This window comes from Electrona antarctica (genome assembly GCF_951216825.1).
Source record: "Electrona antarctica genome assembly, contig: scaffold_194, whole genome shotgun sequence".
In the NCBI taxonomy this organism is placed as follows: Eukaryota; Metazoa; Chordata; class Actinopteri; order Myctophiformes; family Myctophidae; genus Electrona; species Electrona antarctica.
The window spans coordinates 20,001-33,987 of record NW_027638583.1 but is presented as its reverse complement, the minus strand read 5'-3'; the positions used below and the strand labels follow the sequence as shown (position 1 = coordinate 33,987).

Below are 13,987 nucleotides of genomic sequence, written 5' to 3'. Positions count from 1 at the left end.
GTGCTGTCTACATGACATGATATACGTCTGTTTCAAATGCTATATAAGTCTAAGAAGTGCTGTCTAAGGGGGTAGGGTAAGTGCTATGGGCCATGATGGAGTCTGAAAAGGTGGGTTTTCTGCAGTTCTGATTGCAACGGGAAGTGCATTCCACAGTTTTGGGGCCAGAAGGGAGAAGAGTTTGGGACGTGTGGAGCGTTGTCCCGGCGTTTTTAGTGAGGGTACTTCCAGCTTCCCTGCGTTGGCTGATCTGAGTGCGCGGGAGGGTTTGTAGGGTTCAATCATGCTGGCAAGATATGGGGGAGCCATACCTTTGGTTGCTTTAAATGCCAGCATCAGAGTTTTGTATTCTGTGCGGGCAGCGACCGGGAGCCAGTGCAGGGAGCGGAGCAGGGGGGAGACGTGTGAGAATTTTGGCTGGTTGAAGACCAAGTGAGCTGCGGCATTTTGGATCAGTTGGAGAGGCTTCAGTGCACATGCCGGTAGGCCAGTAAGGAGAGAGTTACAATAGTCAAGTTTTGACAAGACTGTTGTCTGGATTAGGAGCTGGGCTGATTCCTGGGTGAGGAACGGTCTAATTCGTCGTATGTTATAGAGTGTGAACCTACAGGATCGAGTGACAGCTGTGATGTGAGTTTTGAACGAGAGCTGACTGTCCAGGACAACACCAAGGTTCCTGGCTGTTGGGACAGACGTTACCAGGGCGTTGTCTATGGAAATAGTTAGCTCCCGCATAGGGCAGGACTTAGCTGGGAAGAAGAGAAGCTCAGTCTTGTCTGGGTTCAGCTTGAGGTGGTTGGAGGACATCCACTGTGAGATGTCAGCCAGGCAAGCAGTGATGCGCTCTTCCACCTGGGTGGCAGAGGGGGGGAAGGATAGAAACAGTTGTGTGTCATCGGCATAACAGTGATAGGATATATTTAGAGCTGGGACTCGATTAAAAAAATTAATCTAATTAATCAGAGGCTTTGTAGTTAATTAATCTCGATTAATCGCATTTTAATCGCATACCATTATTCAACCCGCGAACAGTGAGAAACCTTTTTTTTCAAATGTTTTTTGGTATCCCAGTGAATAGTGACTACGGGATTCCACTCATTTTCAACATTTTACTGTCATTAATATACCTTAGAGTTGTTGTGTGGATATAATAAGAAAGTCCCCCCCATTCTGTGTTGCCTAGAACTGGAGGTCTGAAAAACATCAGTAACATTATGAAGTACATCTCAGTGACATCACAAAAATGTACTTCATAATGTTACTGTTTTTTTCAGACCTCCAGTTCTATAGGCAACACATAATGGGGGGGTGCACACAACTCCATAGAAAAATGTTGAAAATGAGTGGTATTCCCCTTTAAGCAATACAACTTTTTTATCCCAACAGATAAACAAGAGCAGCAGTGTGTATATGAATACTCAAATGTGCTTTACATGGCGGGGCATGAGAACAAATAAAAACAACTTTATTATGGGGGAAACATTTCACATGAGGTTGGGGCTGACCCACGCTTGCTACTTCAGTATGTTTCGCATCGAGGACAGCTTGACAGCGGTGAAATCACCGCGCGTCTCCGGTGGTCTGTGAGACATGTTAAACTGAAGCAGCTAGCAAGCCTAGCATATAAGCTAACGTTGGTCATAAATGGATCATTTCCCTCTGACATTGCACACAGCCATGCCGCTATCCACGCGTACATCCGATAGCTTTTACATCTAAATGTCCCATCCATGGAGCAAAAGCGATATAAGCGGCTTCTTCATTCGATTCATTTGGGTTTGGGCTTTTTGACGGAGCTGTAGCCTGTAGTGTAGAGTAAACAACTGCTGCTGCTCGCGTGCCGCAGCCTATTCAGTACTACTAGAAACGCACCCAGTGAGAAACGTTCCGCGGTGGAAAAAAAAGGTGCGATTAAATGCGTTAATTTTTTTAACGCGTTAATTTTTCTGTAGTTAATTAATCTCAATTAACGCGTTAAAGTCCCGGCCCTAGATATATTGTGAGCAGAGATGATAGTGCCAAGGGATTTAGTGTACAGTGAGAAAAGGAGGGGACCAAGTACAGATCCCTGTGGGACCCCACAGGGACCCGGTCTAGTTCAAACATTGTTTGAACTAAACCGGTGCCCGGCTGTAGAGCACAGAGTCTGTAACGATGGAAGTTGGAGATCCATGGCCACTGAGCAACTTCCACTGACATGAATAGCGGGGGGGGGGGGGGGAGGAGCTTCGCGCCAGATCAGTCTATCCTTCTTTATACTCTATGGTTCCACCCATCTGTCTGTGTCCCCTTTAAGCCCATATATGGAGATTTCTGGATGTGTCTCTCTGTGTCCCTTTATTCCTATATGTGGAGTTATAGTGTCAGGCATGCCCAAATATGGAGTGTTGTGATGTCAGAACAGGCCAGCTCCATATATGGACCCTGGACATGGGGGGGGGCTCCTGTCCAGACACCGGGCACTGCACCCCCCGTGGGGGTGTGGAACACAGTTGTCGGATTTGAAGTCGGTGGGGCGAACGGTCCTCGAGTTCTCGGTGTCCCAGAGATGGAAACGCCATTAAATTGCCGGTCCTTGAAATTAAACGGGTTGAGAATCGCCTGCTAGAGCCGTACAAATCTTCCCTGGCATATATCTTTTCAAACGGGGGTTCCGTGGGGTAAATGTGGGGGTCCTCGACATGGAAAAGGTTTGGGAACCACTGCTCAGCTTTCAACACAGTCCAGAAAGTAGGTAGTAGGCATGTACATAAATACCGCTGGGCCTCGAGTTTAAAAAAAAGGTTTCCATCTTGTTTCACAGTCATGTTCCTCTCTCTCTCCTCTACAGACGTGTTCCTCTCTCTCCTCTACAGACGTGTTCCTCTCTCTCTCCTCTACAGACGTGTTCCTCTCTCTCTCCTCTACAGACGTGTTCCTCTCTCTCTCCTCTACAGACGTGTTCCCCGAGGTTCTCTTCCATTCCCTCCCGACCGTTCCTTTTAACCAAAAAGCATATTCTCTGTTTCTGCATTCATTCCTGAAGGAGAATAATATCTTATCTTGGCTGTCGTAAATATCTTCGGCATCCAGTGACCCGTTGGTAGTCAACGCTGACTGTTGCCCCTCCCCCTCCTCACCCCCAGAGCCATAGAGTAAGACAAGAGTTACGACAACTCCGTTCACTTCATGGGGCTTCGGTCCAATGGAGGCTCTCCTACATAGACTTCTATTGTCTTCAGTCCAATGGAGGCTCTCCTACATAGACTTATATTGTCTTCAGTCCAATGGAGGCTCTCCTACATAGACTTCTATTGGCTTCAGTCCAATGGAGGCTCTCCAACATAGACTTCTATTGTCTTCAGTCCAATGGAGGCTCTCCTACATAGACTTCTATTGTCTTCAGTCCAATGGAGGCTCTCCTACATAGACTTCTATTGGCTTCAGTCCAATGGAGGCTCTCCTACATAGACTTCTATTGTCTTCAGTCCAATGGCGGCTCTTCTACATAGACTTCCATTGGCTTCAGTCCAATGGAGGCTCTCCTACATAGACTTCTATTGTCTTCAGTCCAATGGAGGCTCTCCTACATAGACTTCTATTGTCTTCAGTCCAATGGAGGCTCTCCTACATAGACTTCTATTGGCTTCAGTCCAATGGAGGCTCTCCTACATAGACTTCTATTGTCTTCAGTCCAATGGTGGCTCTCCTACATAGACTTCTATTGGCGAATAGGGACAACCGAGGAAGTGTTACGGAATGCATTGGAGTCTATGGGCTATGCGTGCGAGTACATGAACCAACGTTTTCTGCCCCGGGCGGCGGTGGCTCATGGGTAGAGTGGCCGGATGGTAACCGCAAGGTTGCCAGTTCGAACCCGGGCTCCCCAGAGTTATTGACGAAGTGTCCTTGAGCAAGACTCTGAACACTAATTGCTCCTGATGTGCTGGTTGGTGCCTTGCATGGTTTCCACCGCCATCGGTGTGTGAATGTGTGAATGTAATGCACAATCTATGTAAAGCGCCTTGGATAAGGCGCTATATAAATGCACCCTTTACCATTTACCCCCTCAATGTCGAAACTCTGTGTCTTACACTCTATGGCTGTGCCTCACCCCTACGCACCCGCCGTCTGCTGCGTTCCTCGTCCTCCGCCTCGCCCTCGTCTTCCTCATGGCCGCCAGCTCCCAGCGGACGTTGTGCGGAAGCCCCGACTGGTCGAGGCGGTGCCCGACGACCGCCAGCTCGCTCAGCGTCTTCAGACTAGGACTCAGGTCCAGGATGTGGAGGTCGTCCTTGAAGAGGACCACACGATCCCCCACAGCACAGCAGCACATCCACGGCTTCTTGGGCACGACGCCCATGGGCTCCACCAGCGTCCACGACCCCTCGGCGGGACTGAACCTCCACAGGTCGCTGAGGGTCTGGTTGCAGTTCCAGCCTCCGAATATGTACAGCTCCCCCTCGTGGGCGAAGGCCCTCGGCGCCAGGCGGCCCTCGGGGAGGAACTGGTGTGCTGCTGGCTGTGCCTCCGAGCACTTCTCCGGCGCGCTTAGCCAGCAGTCGGTCTCGGCGTCGAACACGCGGATGTTGTTGTAGTCGACGCCGCGGCCGCCCCAGCCCCCGAACACGAACATCTTGCTCCCGATGACGGTGGCCGAGTGGTAGGCGGAGACCAGCGGCGCGACGCCCCCCTCCCCACAGTGGACGCGGGACCAGCGCATGGCCGCCGTGTCCAGCCGGTGCATGTCGTCGGTGCAGCGCGTCGCCACCGTCTCGCCGCCGAACACGTACATGATGGCGCCCAGGGCGCACGCCGAGTGGTGCTGCCGCGCCTCGGGCACCGCACCCGACACGGCGGGCTTGCGCCAGGCGTGGCGCGCCACGTCGAAGGCGTACACCGTGTCGCAGTACGGGATGCCGCCCCACACGTACGCCACGTCGTCCACGAGCACGGCCGTGTGGCCGCGGCGCACCGACGGCACGGCCTCGGCGTGGTGGCGCTTGCGCACGGGCCGCAGCTTGGTCCAGCGCAAGGACACGGCGTTGAAGATGTACACGCCCATCTGCTTCATGGTGTTGCGCTTCGGGTCGCCGAAGTAGTAGATCCTGTTGCCCACGGCCACGGCCGAGTGGTTGTTGCCGCGGTTGGGCGCCCCCTTCAGGTGAACCGTCCATCGTAGCATGGTTGGTTGGTGGTGCTCGCCAGCACCGGGAACCAGAGGTCGTTGCTGTTCTTCTTCTTTTGGCTCCGTGGGAAAGAGTGGAGTTCCGTCGGGTCTTTCTGCCGTTTATAAACTAACGCGGCGGCACAAACGTCCCGCGGAGCTCGGCCAATCCGGTGAAGTTGGGTCGGTTTGGGGGTCTGGCCAATCAGGGAAGCCAATGCTTGTTTATCGGTTTCCCTTTTGGACAATTGCGACTATAAATGCACTCTGTCTAGTACTGCTACTAACTAATGTCTATTACAACTACTGTTCTAAACCCTTTAGACCCGTTATTGACCTCATACTGATCTTGAAACGTACCTTAGTCACCATCAACAGCCAATAAGGGACCACCATTCTTACCCCGACATACATACATACATACATACATACACACACACACACACACACACACACACGCACACGCACACGCACACACATGCGCACACACACACACACACATACATACACCGCCGATCACCAAACATACCTTAGTTACGTCATCAACAATGGTGGTCCCTTATTGGCCGGTGGACAACACCGACATACATGTATACATACATACTTATATACATACATATATATTTTAACCATTTATTTATGTCCACACACATGATATGCATACAAGGACACAAATATTATAGGTGCATTAAAGTTACATCTGCAAAGTCATGGCATGTGTTTCCGTGATAACACTACTATATACAGTACTACTATATACTATAGTACTGAGTACTGTTACTTATACCCATAGAGAGTACTCTATGGGTATAAGTAACAGTACTCAGTACTCTATGGGGTGATGGTAGGAGTGGCAGTAGAGATTGGAGGAGTGGCATGGGGATTGTGTCTCACCTGGGCCTCGTCACCAGCCACTATAAAAGGAGAGAGAGAGCAGAGAACAGCCCACAAGACTCTTCTTGCCATTGTAACAACACCACATGCTGCTGAGAGCCTGTTCTCCCAGTGTAACAACACCACATGCTGCTGAGAGCCTGTTCTCCCAGTGTAACAACACCACATGCTGCTGGGAGCCTGTTCTCCCAGTGTAACAACACCACATGCTGCTGGGAGCCTGTTCTCCCAGTGTAACAACACCACATGCTGCTGAGAGCCTGTTCTCCTAGTGTAACAACACCACATGCTGCTGAGAGCCTGTTCTCCCAGTGTAACAACACCACATGCTGCTGAGAGCCTGTTCTCCCAGTGTAACAACACCACATGCTGCTGAGAGCCTGTTCTCCCAGTGTAACAACACCACATGCTGCTGAGAGCCTGTTCTCCCAGTGTAACAACACCACATGCTGCTGAGAGCCTGTTCTCCCAGTGTAACAACACCACATGCTGCTGGGAGCCTGTTCTCCCAGTGTAACAACACCACATGCTGCTGAGAGCCTGTTCTCCCAGTGTAACAACACCACATGCTGCTGGGAGCCTGTTCTCCCAGTGTAACAACACCACATGCTGCTGAGAGCCTGTTCTCCCAGTGTAACAACACCACATGCTGCTGAGAGCCTGTTCTCCCAGTGTAACAACACCACATGCTGCTGAGAGCCTGTTCTCCCAGTGTAACAACACCACATGCTGCTGAGAGCCTGTTCTCCCAGTGTAACAACACCACATGCTGCTGAGAGCCTGTTCTCCCAGTGTAACAACACCACATGCTGCTGAGAGCCTGTTCTCCTAGTGTAACACCACCACATGCTGCTGGGAGCCTGTTCTCCCAGTGTAACAACACCACATGCTGCTGAGAGCCTGTTCTCCCAGTGTAACAACACCACATGCTGCTGGGAGCCTGTTCTCCCAGTGTAACAACACCACATGCTGCTGAGAGCCTGTTCTCCCAGTGTAACAACACCACATGCTGCTGGGAGCCTGTTCTCCCAGTGTAACAACACCACATGCTGCTGAGAGCCTGTTCTCCCAGTGTAACAACACCACATGCTGCTGAGAGCCTGTTCTCCCAGTGTAACAACACCACATGCTGCTGGGAGCCTGTTCTCCATTGTAACAACACCACATGCTGCTTAGAGCCTGTTCTCCCAGTGTAACAACACCACATGCTGCTGAGAGCCTGTTCTCCCAGTGTAACAACACCACATGCTGCTGAGAGCCTGTTCTCCCAGTGTAACAACACCACATGCTGCTGAGAGCCTGTTCTCCCAGTGTAACAACACCACATGCTGCTGGGAGCCTGTTCTCCATTGTAACAACACCACATGCTGCTGAGAGCCTGTTCTCCATTGTAACAACACCACATGCTGCTGAGAGCCTGTTCTCCAGTGTAACAACACCACATGCTGCTGAGAGCCTGTTCTCCAGTGTAACAACACCACATGCTGCTGAGAGCCTGTTCTCCAGTGTAACAACACCACATGCTGCTGAGAGCCTGTTCTCCAGTGTAACAACACCACATGCTGCTGAGAGCCTGTTCTCCCAGTGTAACAACACCACATGCTGCTGAGAGCCTGTTCTCCCAGTGTAACACCACATGCTGCTGGGAGCCTGTTCTCCCAGTGTAACAACACCACATGCTGCTGAGAGCATGTTCTCCATTGTAACAACACCACATGCTGCTGAGAGCCTGTTCTCCCAGTGTAACACCACATGCTGCTGAGAGCCTGTTCTCCCAGTGTAACAACACCACATGCTGCTGGGAGCCTGTTCTCCCAGTGTAACAACACCACATGCTGCTGGGAGCCTGTTCTCCCAGTGTAACAACACCACATGCTGCTGAGAGCCTGTTCTCCAGTGTAACAACACCACATGCTGCTGAGAGCCTGTTCTCCCAGTGTAACAACACCACATGCTGCTGAGAGCCTGTTCTCCCAGTGTAACAACACCACATGCTGCTGAGAGCCTGTTCTCCCAGTGTAACAACACCACATGCTGCTGAGAGCCTGTTCTCCCAGTGTAACAACACCACATGCTGCTGAGAGCCTGTTCTCCTAGTGTAACACCACCACATGCTGCTGGGAGCCTGTTCTCCCAGTGTAACAACACCACATGCTGCTGAGAGCCTGTTCTCCCAGTGTAACAACACCACATGCTGCTGGGAGCCTGTTCTCCCAGTGTAACAACACCACATGCTGCTGAGAGCCTGTTCTCCCAGTGTAACAACACCACATGCTGCTGAGAGCCTGTTCTCCCAGTGTAACAACACCACATGCTGCTGGGAGCCTGTTCTCCCAGTGTAACACCACCACATGCTGCTGAGAGCCTGTTCTCCCAGTGTAACACCACCACATGCTGCTGAGAGCCTGTTCTCCCAGTGTAACACCACCACATGCTGCTGAGAGCCTGTTCTCCCAGTGTAACAACACCACATGCTGCTGAGAGCCTGTTCTCCCAGTGTAACAACACCACATGCTGCTGGGAGCCTGTTCTCCCAGTGTAACAACACCACATGCTGCTGAGAGCCTGTTCTCCCAGTGTAACACCACATGCTGCTGAGAGCCTGTTCTCCCAGTGTAACAACACCACATGCTGCTGAGAGCCTGTTCTCCCAGTGTAACAACACCACATGCTGCTGAGAGCCTGTTCTCCCAGTGTAACAACAACACATGCTGCTGAGAGCCTGTTTTCCCAGTGTAACAACACCACATGCTGCTGAGAGCCTGTTCTCCCAGTGTAACAACACCACATGCTGCTGAGAGCCTGTTCTCCCATTGTAACAACACCACATGCTGCTGAGAGCCTGTTCTCCCAGTGTAACAACACCACATGCTGCTGAGAGCCTGTTCTCCCAGTGTAACAACACCACATGCTGCTGAGAGCCTGTTCTCCCAGTGTAACAACACCACATGCTGCTGAGAGCCTGTTCTCCCAGTGTAACAACACCACATGCTGCTGAGAGCCTGTTCTCCCATTGTAACAACACCACATGCTGCTGAGAGCCTGTTCTCCCAGTGTAACACCACATGCTGCTGAGAGCCTGTTCTCCATTGTAACAACACCACATGCTGCTGAGAGCCTGTTCTCCCAGTGTAACACCACATGCTGCTGAGAGCCTGTTCTCCATTGTAACACCACCACATGCTGCTGAGAGCCTGTTCTCCCAGTGTAACAACACCACATGCTGCTGAGAGCCTGTTCTCCATTGTAACACCACCACATGCTGCTGAGAGCCTGTTCTCCCATTGTAACAACACCACATGCTGCTGAGAGCCTGTTCTCCCAGTGTAACACCACATGCTGCTGAGAGCCTGTTCTCCATTGTAACAACACCACATGCTGCTGAGAGCCTGTTCTCCCAGTGTAACACCACATGCTGCTGAGAGCCTGTTCTCCATTGTAACACCACCACATGCTGCTGAGAGCCTGTTCTCCCAGTGTAACAACACCACATGCTGCTGAGAGCCTGTTCTCCCAGTGTAACACCACCACATGCTGCTGAGAGCCTGTTCTCCCAGTGTAACAACACCACATGCTGCTGAGAGCCTGTTCTCCCAGTGTAACAACACCACATGCTGCTGAGAGCCTGTTCTCCCAGTGTAACAACACCACATGCTGCTGAGAGCCTGTTCTCCAGTGTAACAACACCACATGCTGCTGGGAGCCTGTTCTCCCAGTGTAACAACACCACATGCTGCTGAGAGCCTGTTCTCCCAGTGTAACAACACCACATGCTGCTGAGAGCCTGTTCTCCCAGTGTAACACCACCACATGCTGCTGGGAGCCTGTTCTCCCAGTGTAACAACACCACATGCTGCTGAGAGCCTGTTCTCCATTGTAACACCACCACATGCTGCTGAGAGCATGTTCTCCATTGTAACACCACCACATGCTGCTGAGAGCATGTTCTCCATTGTAACACCACCACATGCTGCTGAGAGCCTGTTCTCCCATTGTAACAACACCACATGCTGCTGAGAGCCTGTTCTCCCAGTGTAACACCACCACATGCTGCTGAGAGCCTGTTCTCCCATTGTAACAACACCACATGCTGCTGAGAGCCTGTTCTCCCATTGTAACAACACCACATGCTGCTGAGAGCCTGTTCTCCCAGTGTAACAACACCACATGCTGCTGAGAGCCTGTTCTCCCAGTGTAACAACACCACATGCTGCTGAGAGCCTGTTCTCCCAGTGTAACAACACCACATGCTGCTGAGAGCCTGTTCTCCCAGTGAAACAACACCACATGCTGCTTAGAGCCTGTTCTCCCAGTGTAACAACACCACATGCTGCTGAGAGCCTGTTCTCCAGTGTAACAACACCACATGCTGCTGAGAGCCTGTTCTCCAGTGTAACAACACCACATGCTGCTGAGAGCCTGTTCTCCCAGTGTAACAACACCACATGCTGCTGAGAGCCTGTTCTCCCATTGTAACAACACCACATGCTGCTGAGAGCCTGTTCTCCCAGTGTAACAACACCACATGCTGCTGAGAGCCTGTTCTCCAGTGTAACAACACCACATGCTGCTGAGAGCCTGTTCTCCAGTGTAACAACACCACATGCTGCTGAGAGCCTGTTCTCCAGTGTAACAACACCACATGCTGCTGAGAGCCTGTTCTCCCAGTGTAACAACACCACATGCTGCTGAGAGCCTGTTCTCCAGTGTAACAACACCACATGCTGCTGAGAGCCTGTTCTCCCAGTGTAACAACACCACATTCTGCTGAGAGCCTGTTCTCCCATTGTAACAACACCACATGCTGCTGAGAGCCTGTTCTCCCAGTGTAACACCACCACATGCTGCTGAGAGCCTGTTCTCCCAGTGTAACAACACCACATGCTGCTGAGAGCCTGTTCTCCCAGTGTAACACCACCACATGCTGCTGAGAGCCTGTTCTCCCAGTGTAACAACACCACATGCTGCTGAGAGCCTGTTCTCCCAGTGTAACACCACCACATGCTGCTGAGAGCCTGTTCTCCCAGTGTAACAACACCACATGCTGCTGAGAGCCTGTTCTCCCAGTGTAACAACACCACATGCTGCTGAGAGCCTGTTCTCCCAGTGTAACAACACCACATGCTGCTGAGAGCCTGTTCTCCCAGTGTAACAACACCACATGCTGCTGAGAGCCTGTTCTCCAGTGTAACAACACCACATGCTGCTGAGAGCCTGTTCTCCCAGTGTAACAACACCACATGCTGCTGAGAGCCTGTTCTCCCAGTGTAACACCACCACATGCTGCTGGGAGCCTGTTCTCCCAGTGTAACAACACCACATGCTGCTGAGAGCCTGTTCTCCTAGTGTAACAACACCACATGCTGCTGAGAGCCTGTTCTCCCAGTGTAACAACACCACATGCTGCTGAGAGCCTGTTCTCCCAGTGTAACAACACCACATGCTGCTGAGAGCCTGTTCTCCCAGTGTAACAACACCACATGCTGCTGAGAGCCTGTTCTCCCAGTGTAACACCACCACATGCTGCTGAGAGCCTGTTCTCCCAGTGTAACAACACCACATGCTGCTGAGAGCCTGTTCTCCCAGTCTAACACCACCACATGCTGCTGAGAGCCTGTTCTCCCAGTGTAACAACACCACATGCTGCTGAGAGCCTGTTCTCCCAGTCTAACACCACCACATGCTGCTGAGAGCCTGTTCTCCCAGTCTAACACCACCACATGCTGCTGGGAGCCTGTTCTCCCAGTGTAACAACACATGCTGCTGAGAGCCTGTTCTCCCAGTGTAACAACACCACATGCTGCTGAGAGCCTGTTCTCCCAGTGTAACACCACATGCTGCTGAGAGCCTGTTCTCCCAGTGTAACACCACCACATGCTGCTGAGAGCCTGTTCTCCAGTGTAACAACACCACATGCTGCTGAGAGCCTGTTCTCCCAGTGTAACAACACCACATGCTGCTGGGAGCCTGTTCTCCCAGTGTAACAACACCACATGCTGCTGAGAGCCTGTTCTCCCAGTGTAACAACACCACATGCTGCTGAGAGCCTGTTCTCCCAGTGTAACAACACCACATGCTGCTGAGAGCCTGTTCTCCCAGTGTAACACCACATGCTGCTGAGAGCCTGTTCTCCCAGTGTAACACCACATGCTGCTGAGAGCCTGTTCTCCATTGTAACAACACCACATGCTGCTGAGAGCCTGTTCTCCCAGTGTAACACCACATGCTGCTGAGAGCCTGTTCTCCATTGTAACAACACCACATGCTGCTGAGAGCCTGTTCTCCATTGTAACAACACCACATGCTGCTGAGAGCCTGTTCTCCCAGTGTAACACCACCACATGCTGCTGAGAGCCTGTTCTCCCAGTGTAACAACACCACATGCTGCTGAGAGCCTGTTCTCCAGTGTAACAACACCACATGCTGCTGAGAGCCTGTTCTCCAGTGTAACAACACCACATGCTGCTGAGAGCCTGTTCTCCCAGTGTAACAACACCACATGCTGCTGAGAGCCTGTTCTCCCAGTGTAACAACACCACATGCTGCTGAGAGCCTGTTCTCCCAGTGTAACACCACCACATGCTGCTGAGAGCCTGTTCTCCCAGTGTAACAACACCACATGCTGCTGAGAGCCTGTTCTCCCAGTGTAACAACACCACATGCTGCTGAGAGCCTGTTCTCCCATTGTAACAACACCACATGCTGCTAAGAGCCTGTTCTCCCAGTGTAACAACACCACATGCTGCTGAGAGCCTGTTCTCCCAGTGTAACAACACCACATGCTGCTGAGAGCCTGTTCTCCAGTGTAACAACACCACATGCTGCTGAGAGCCTGTTCTCCAGTGTAACAACACCACATGCTGCTGAGAGCCTGTTCTCCATTGTAACAACACCACATGCTGCTGAGAGCCTGTTCTCCATTGTAACAACACCACATGCTGCTGAGAGCCTGTTCTCCATTGTAACAACACCACATGCTGCTGAGAGCCTGTTCTCCTAGTGTAACACCACATGCTGCTGAGAGCCTGTTCTCCCAGTGTAACAACACCACATGCTGCTGAGAGCCTGTTCTCCCAGTGTAACAACACCACATGCTGCTGAGAGCCTGTTCTCCATTGTAACAACACCACATGCTGCTGAGAGCCTGTTCTCCCAGTGTAACAACACCACATGCTGCTGAGAGCCTGTTCTCCCAGTGTAACAACACCACATGCTGCTGAGAGCCTGTTCTCCCAGTGTAACAACACCACATGCTGCTGAGAGCCTGTTCTCCAGTGTAACAACACCACATGCTGCTGAGAGCCTGTTCTCCCAGTGTAACAACACCACACGCTGCTGAGAGCCTGTTCTCCCAGTGTAACAACACCACATGCTGCTGAGAGCCTGTTCTCCCATTGTAACAACACCACATGCTGCTGAGAGCCTGTTCTCCCAGTGTAACACCACCACATGCTGCTGAGAGCCTGTTCTCCCAGTGTAACAACACCACATGCTGCTGGGAGCCTGTTCTCCCAGTGTAACAAGACCACATGCTGCTGAGAGCCTGTTCTCCCAGTGTAACAACACCACATGCTGCTGAGAGCCTGTTCTCCCAGTGTAACACCACCACATGCTGCTGAGAGCCTGTTCTCCCAGTGTAACAACACCACATGCTGCTGGGAGCCTGTTCTCCCAGTGTAACAAGACCACATGCTGCTGAGAGCCTGTTCTCCCAGTGTAACAACACCACATGCTGCTGAGAGCCTGTTCTCCCAGTGTAACACCACCACATGCTGCTGAGAGCCTGTTCTCCCAGTGTAACAACACCACATGCTGCTGGGAGCCTGTTCTCCCAGTGTAACAAGACCACATGCTGCTGAGAGCCTGTTCTCCCAGTGTAACAACACCACATGCTGCTGAGAGCCTGTTCTCCCAGTGTAACAACACCACATGCTGCTGAGAGCCTGT

The 13,987-nt window shown here is 51.7% G+C and overlaps 1 protein-coding gene across 1 annotated transcript; it reads right to left on the bottom strand.

Annotated features, from left to right (window-relative positions):
- Positions 1-4,069: 4,069 nt before the first annotated feature.
- LOC306917921 (kelch domain-containing protein 3-like) lies at positions 4,070-5,164 on the bottom strand (the record flags this gene model as incomplete). Its single annotated transcript, XM_079530820.1, has 1 exon — positions 4,070-5,164. The coding sequence occupies one exon, from the start codon at positions 5,162-5,164 to the stop codon at positions 4,070-4,072; it is 1,095 nt and encodes a 364-aa protein (XP_079386946.1).
- Positions 5,165-13,987: the final 8,823 nt, after the last annotated feature.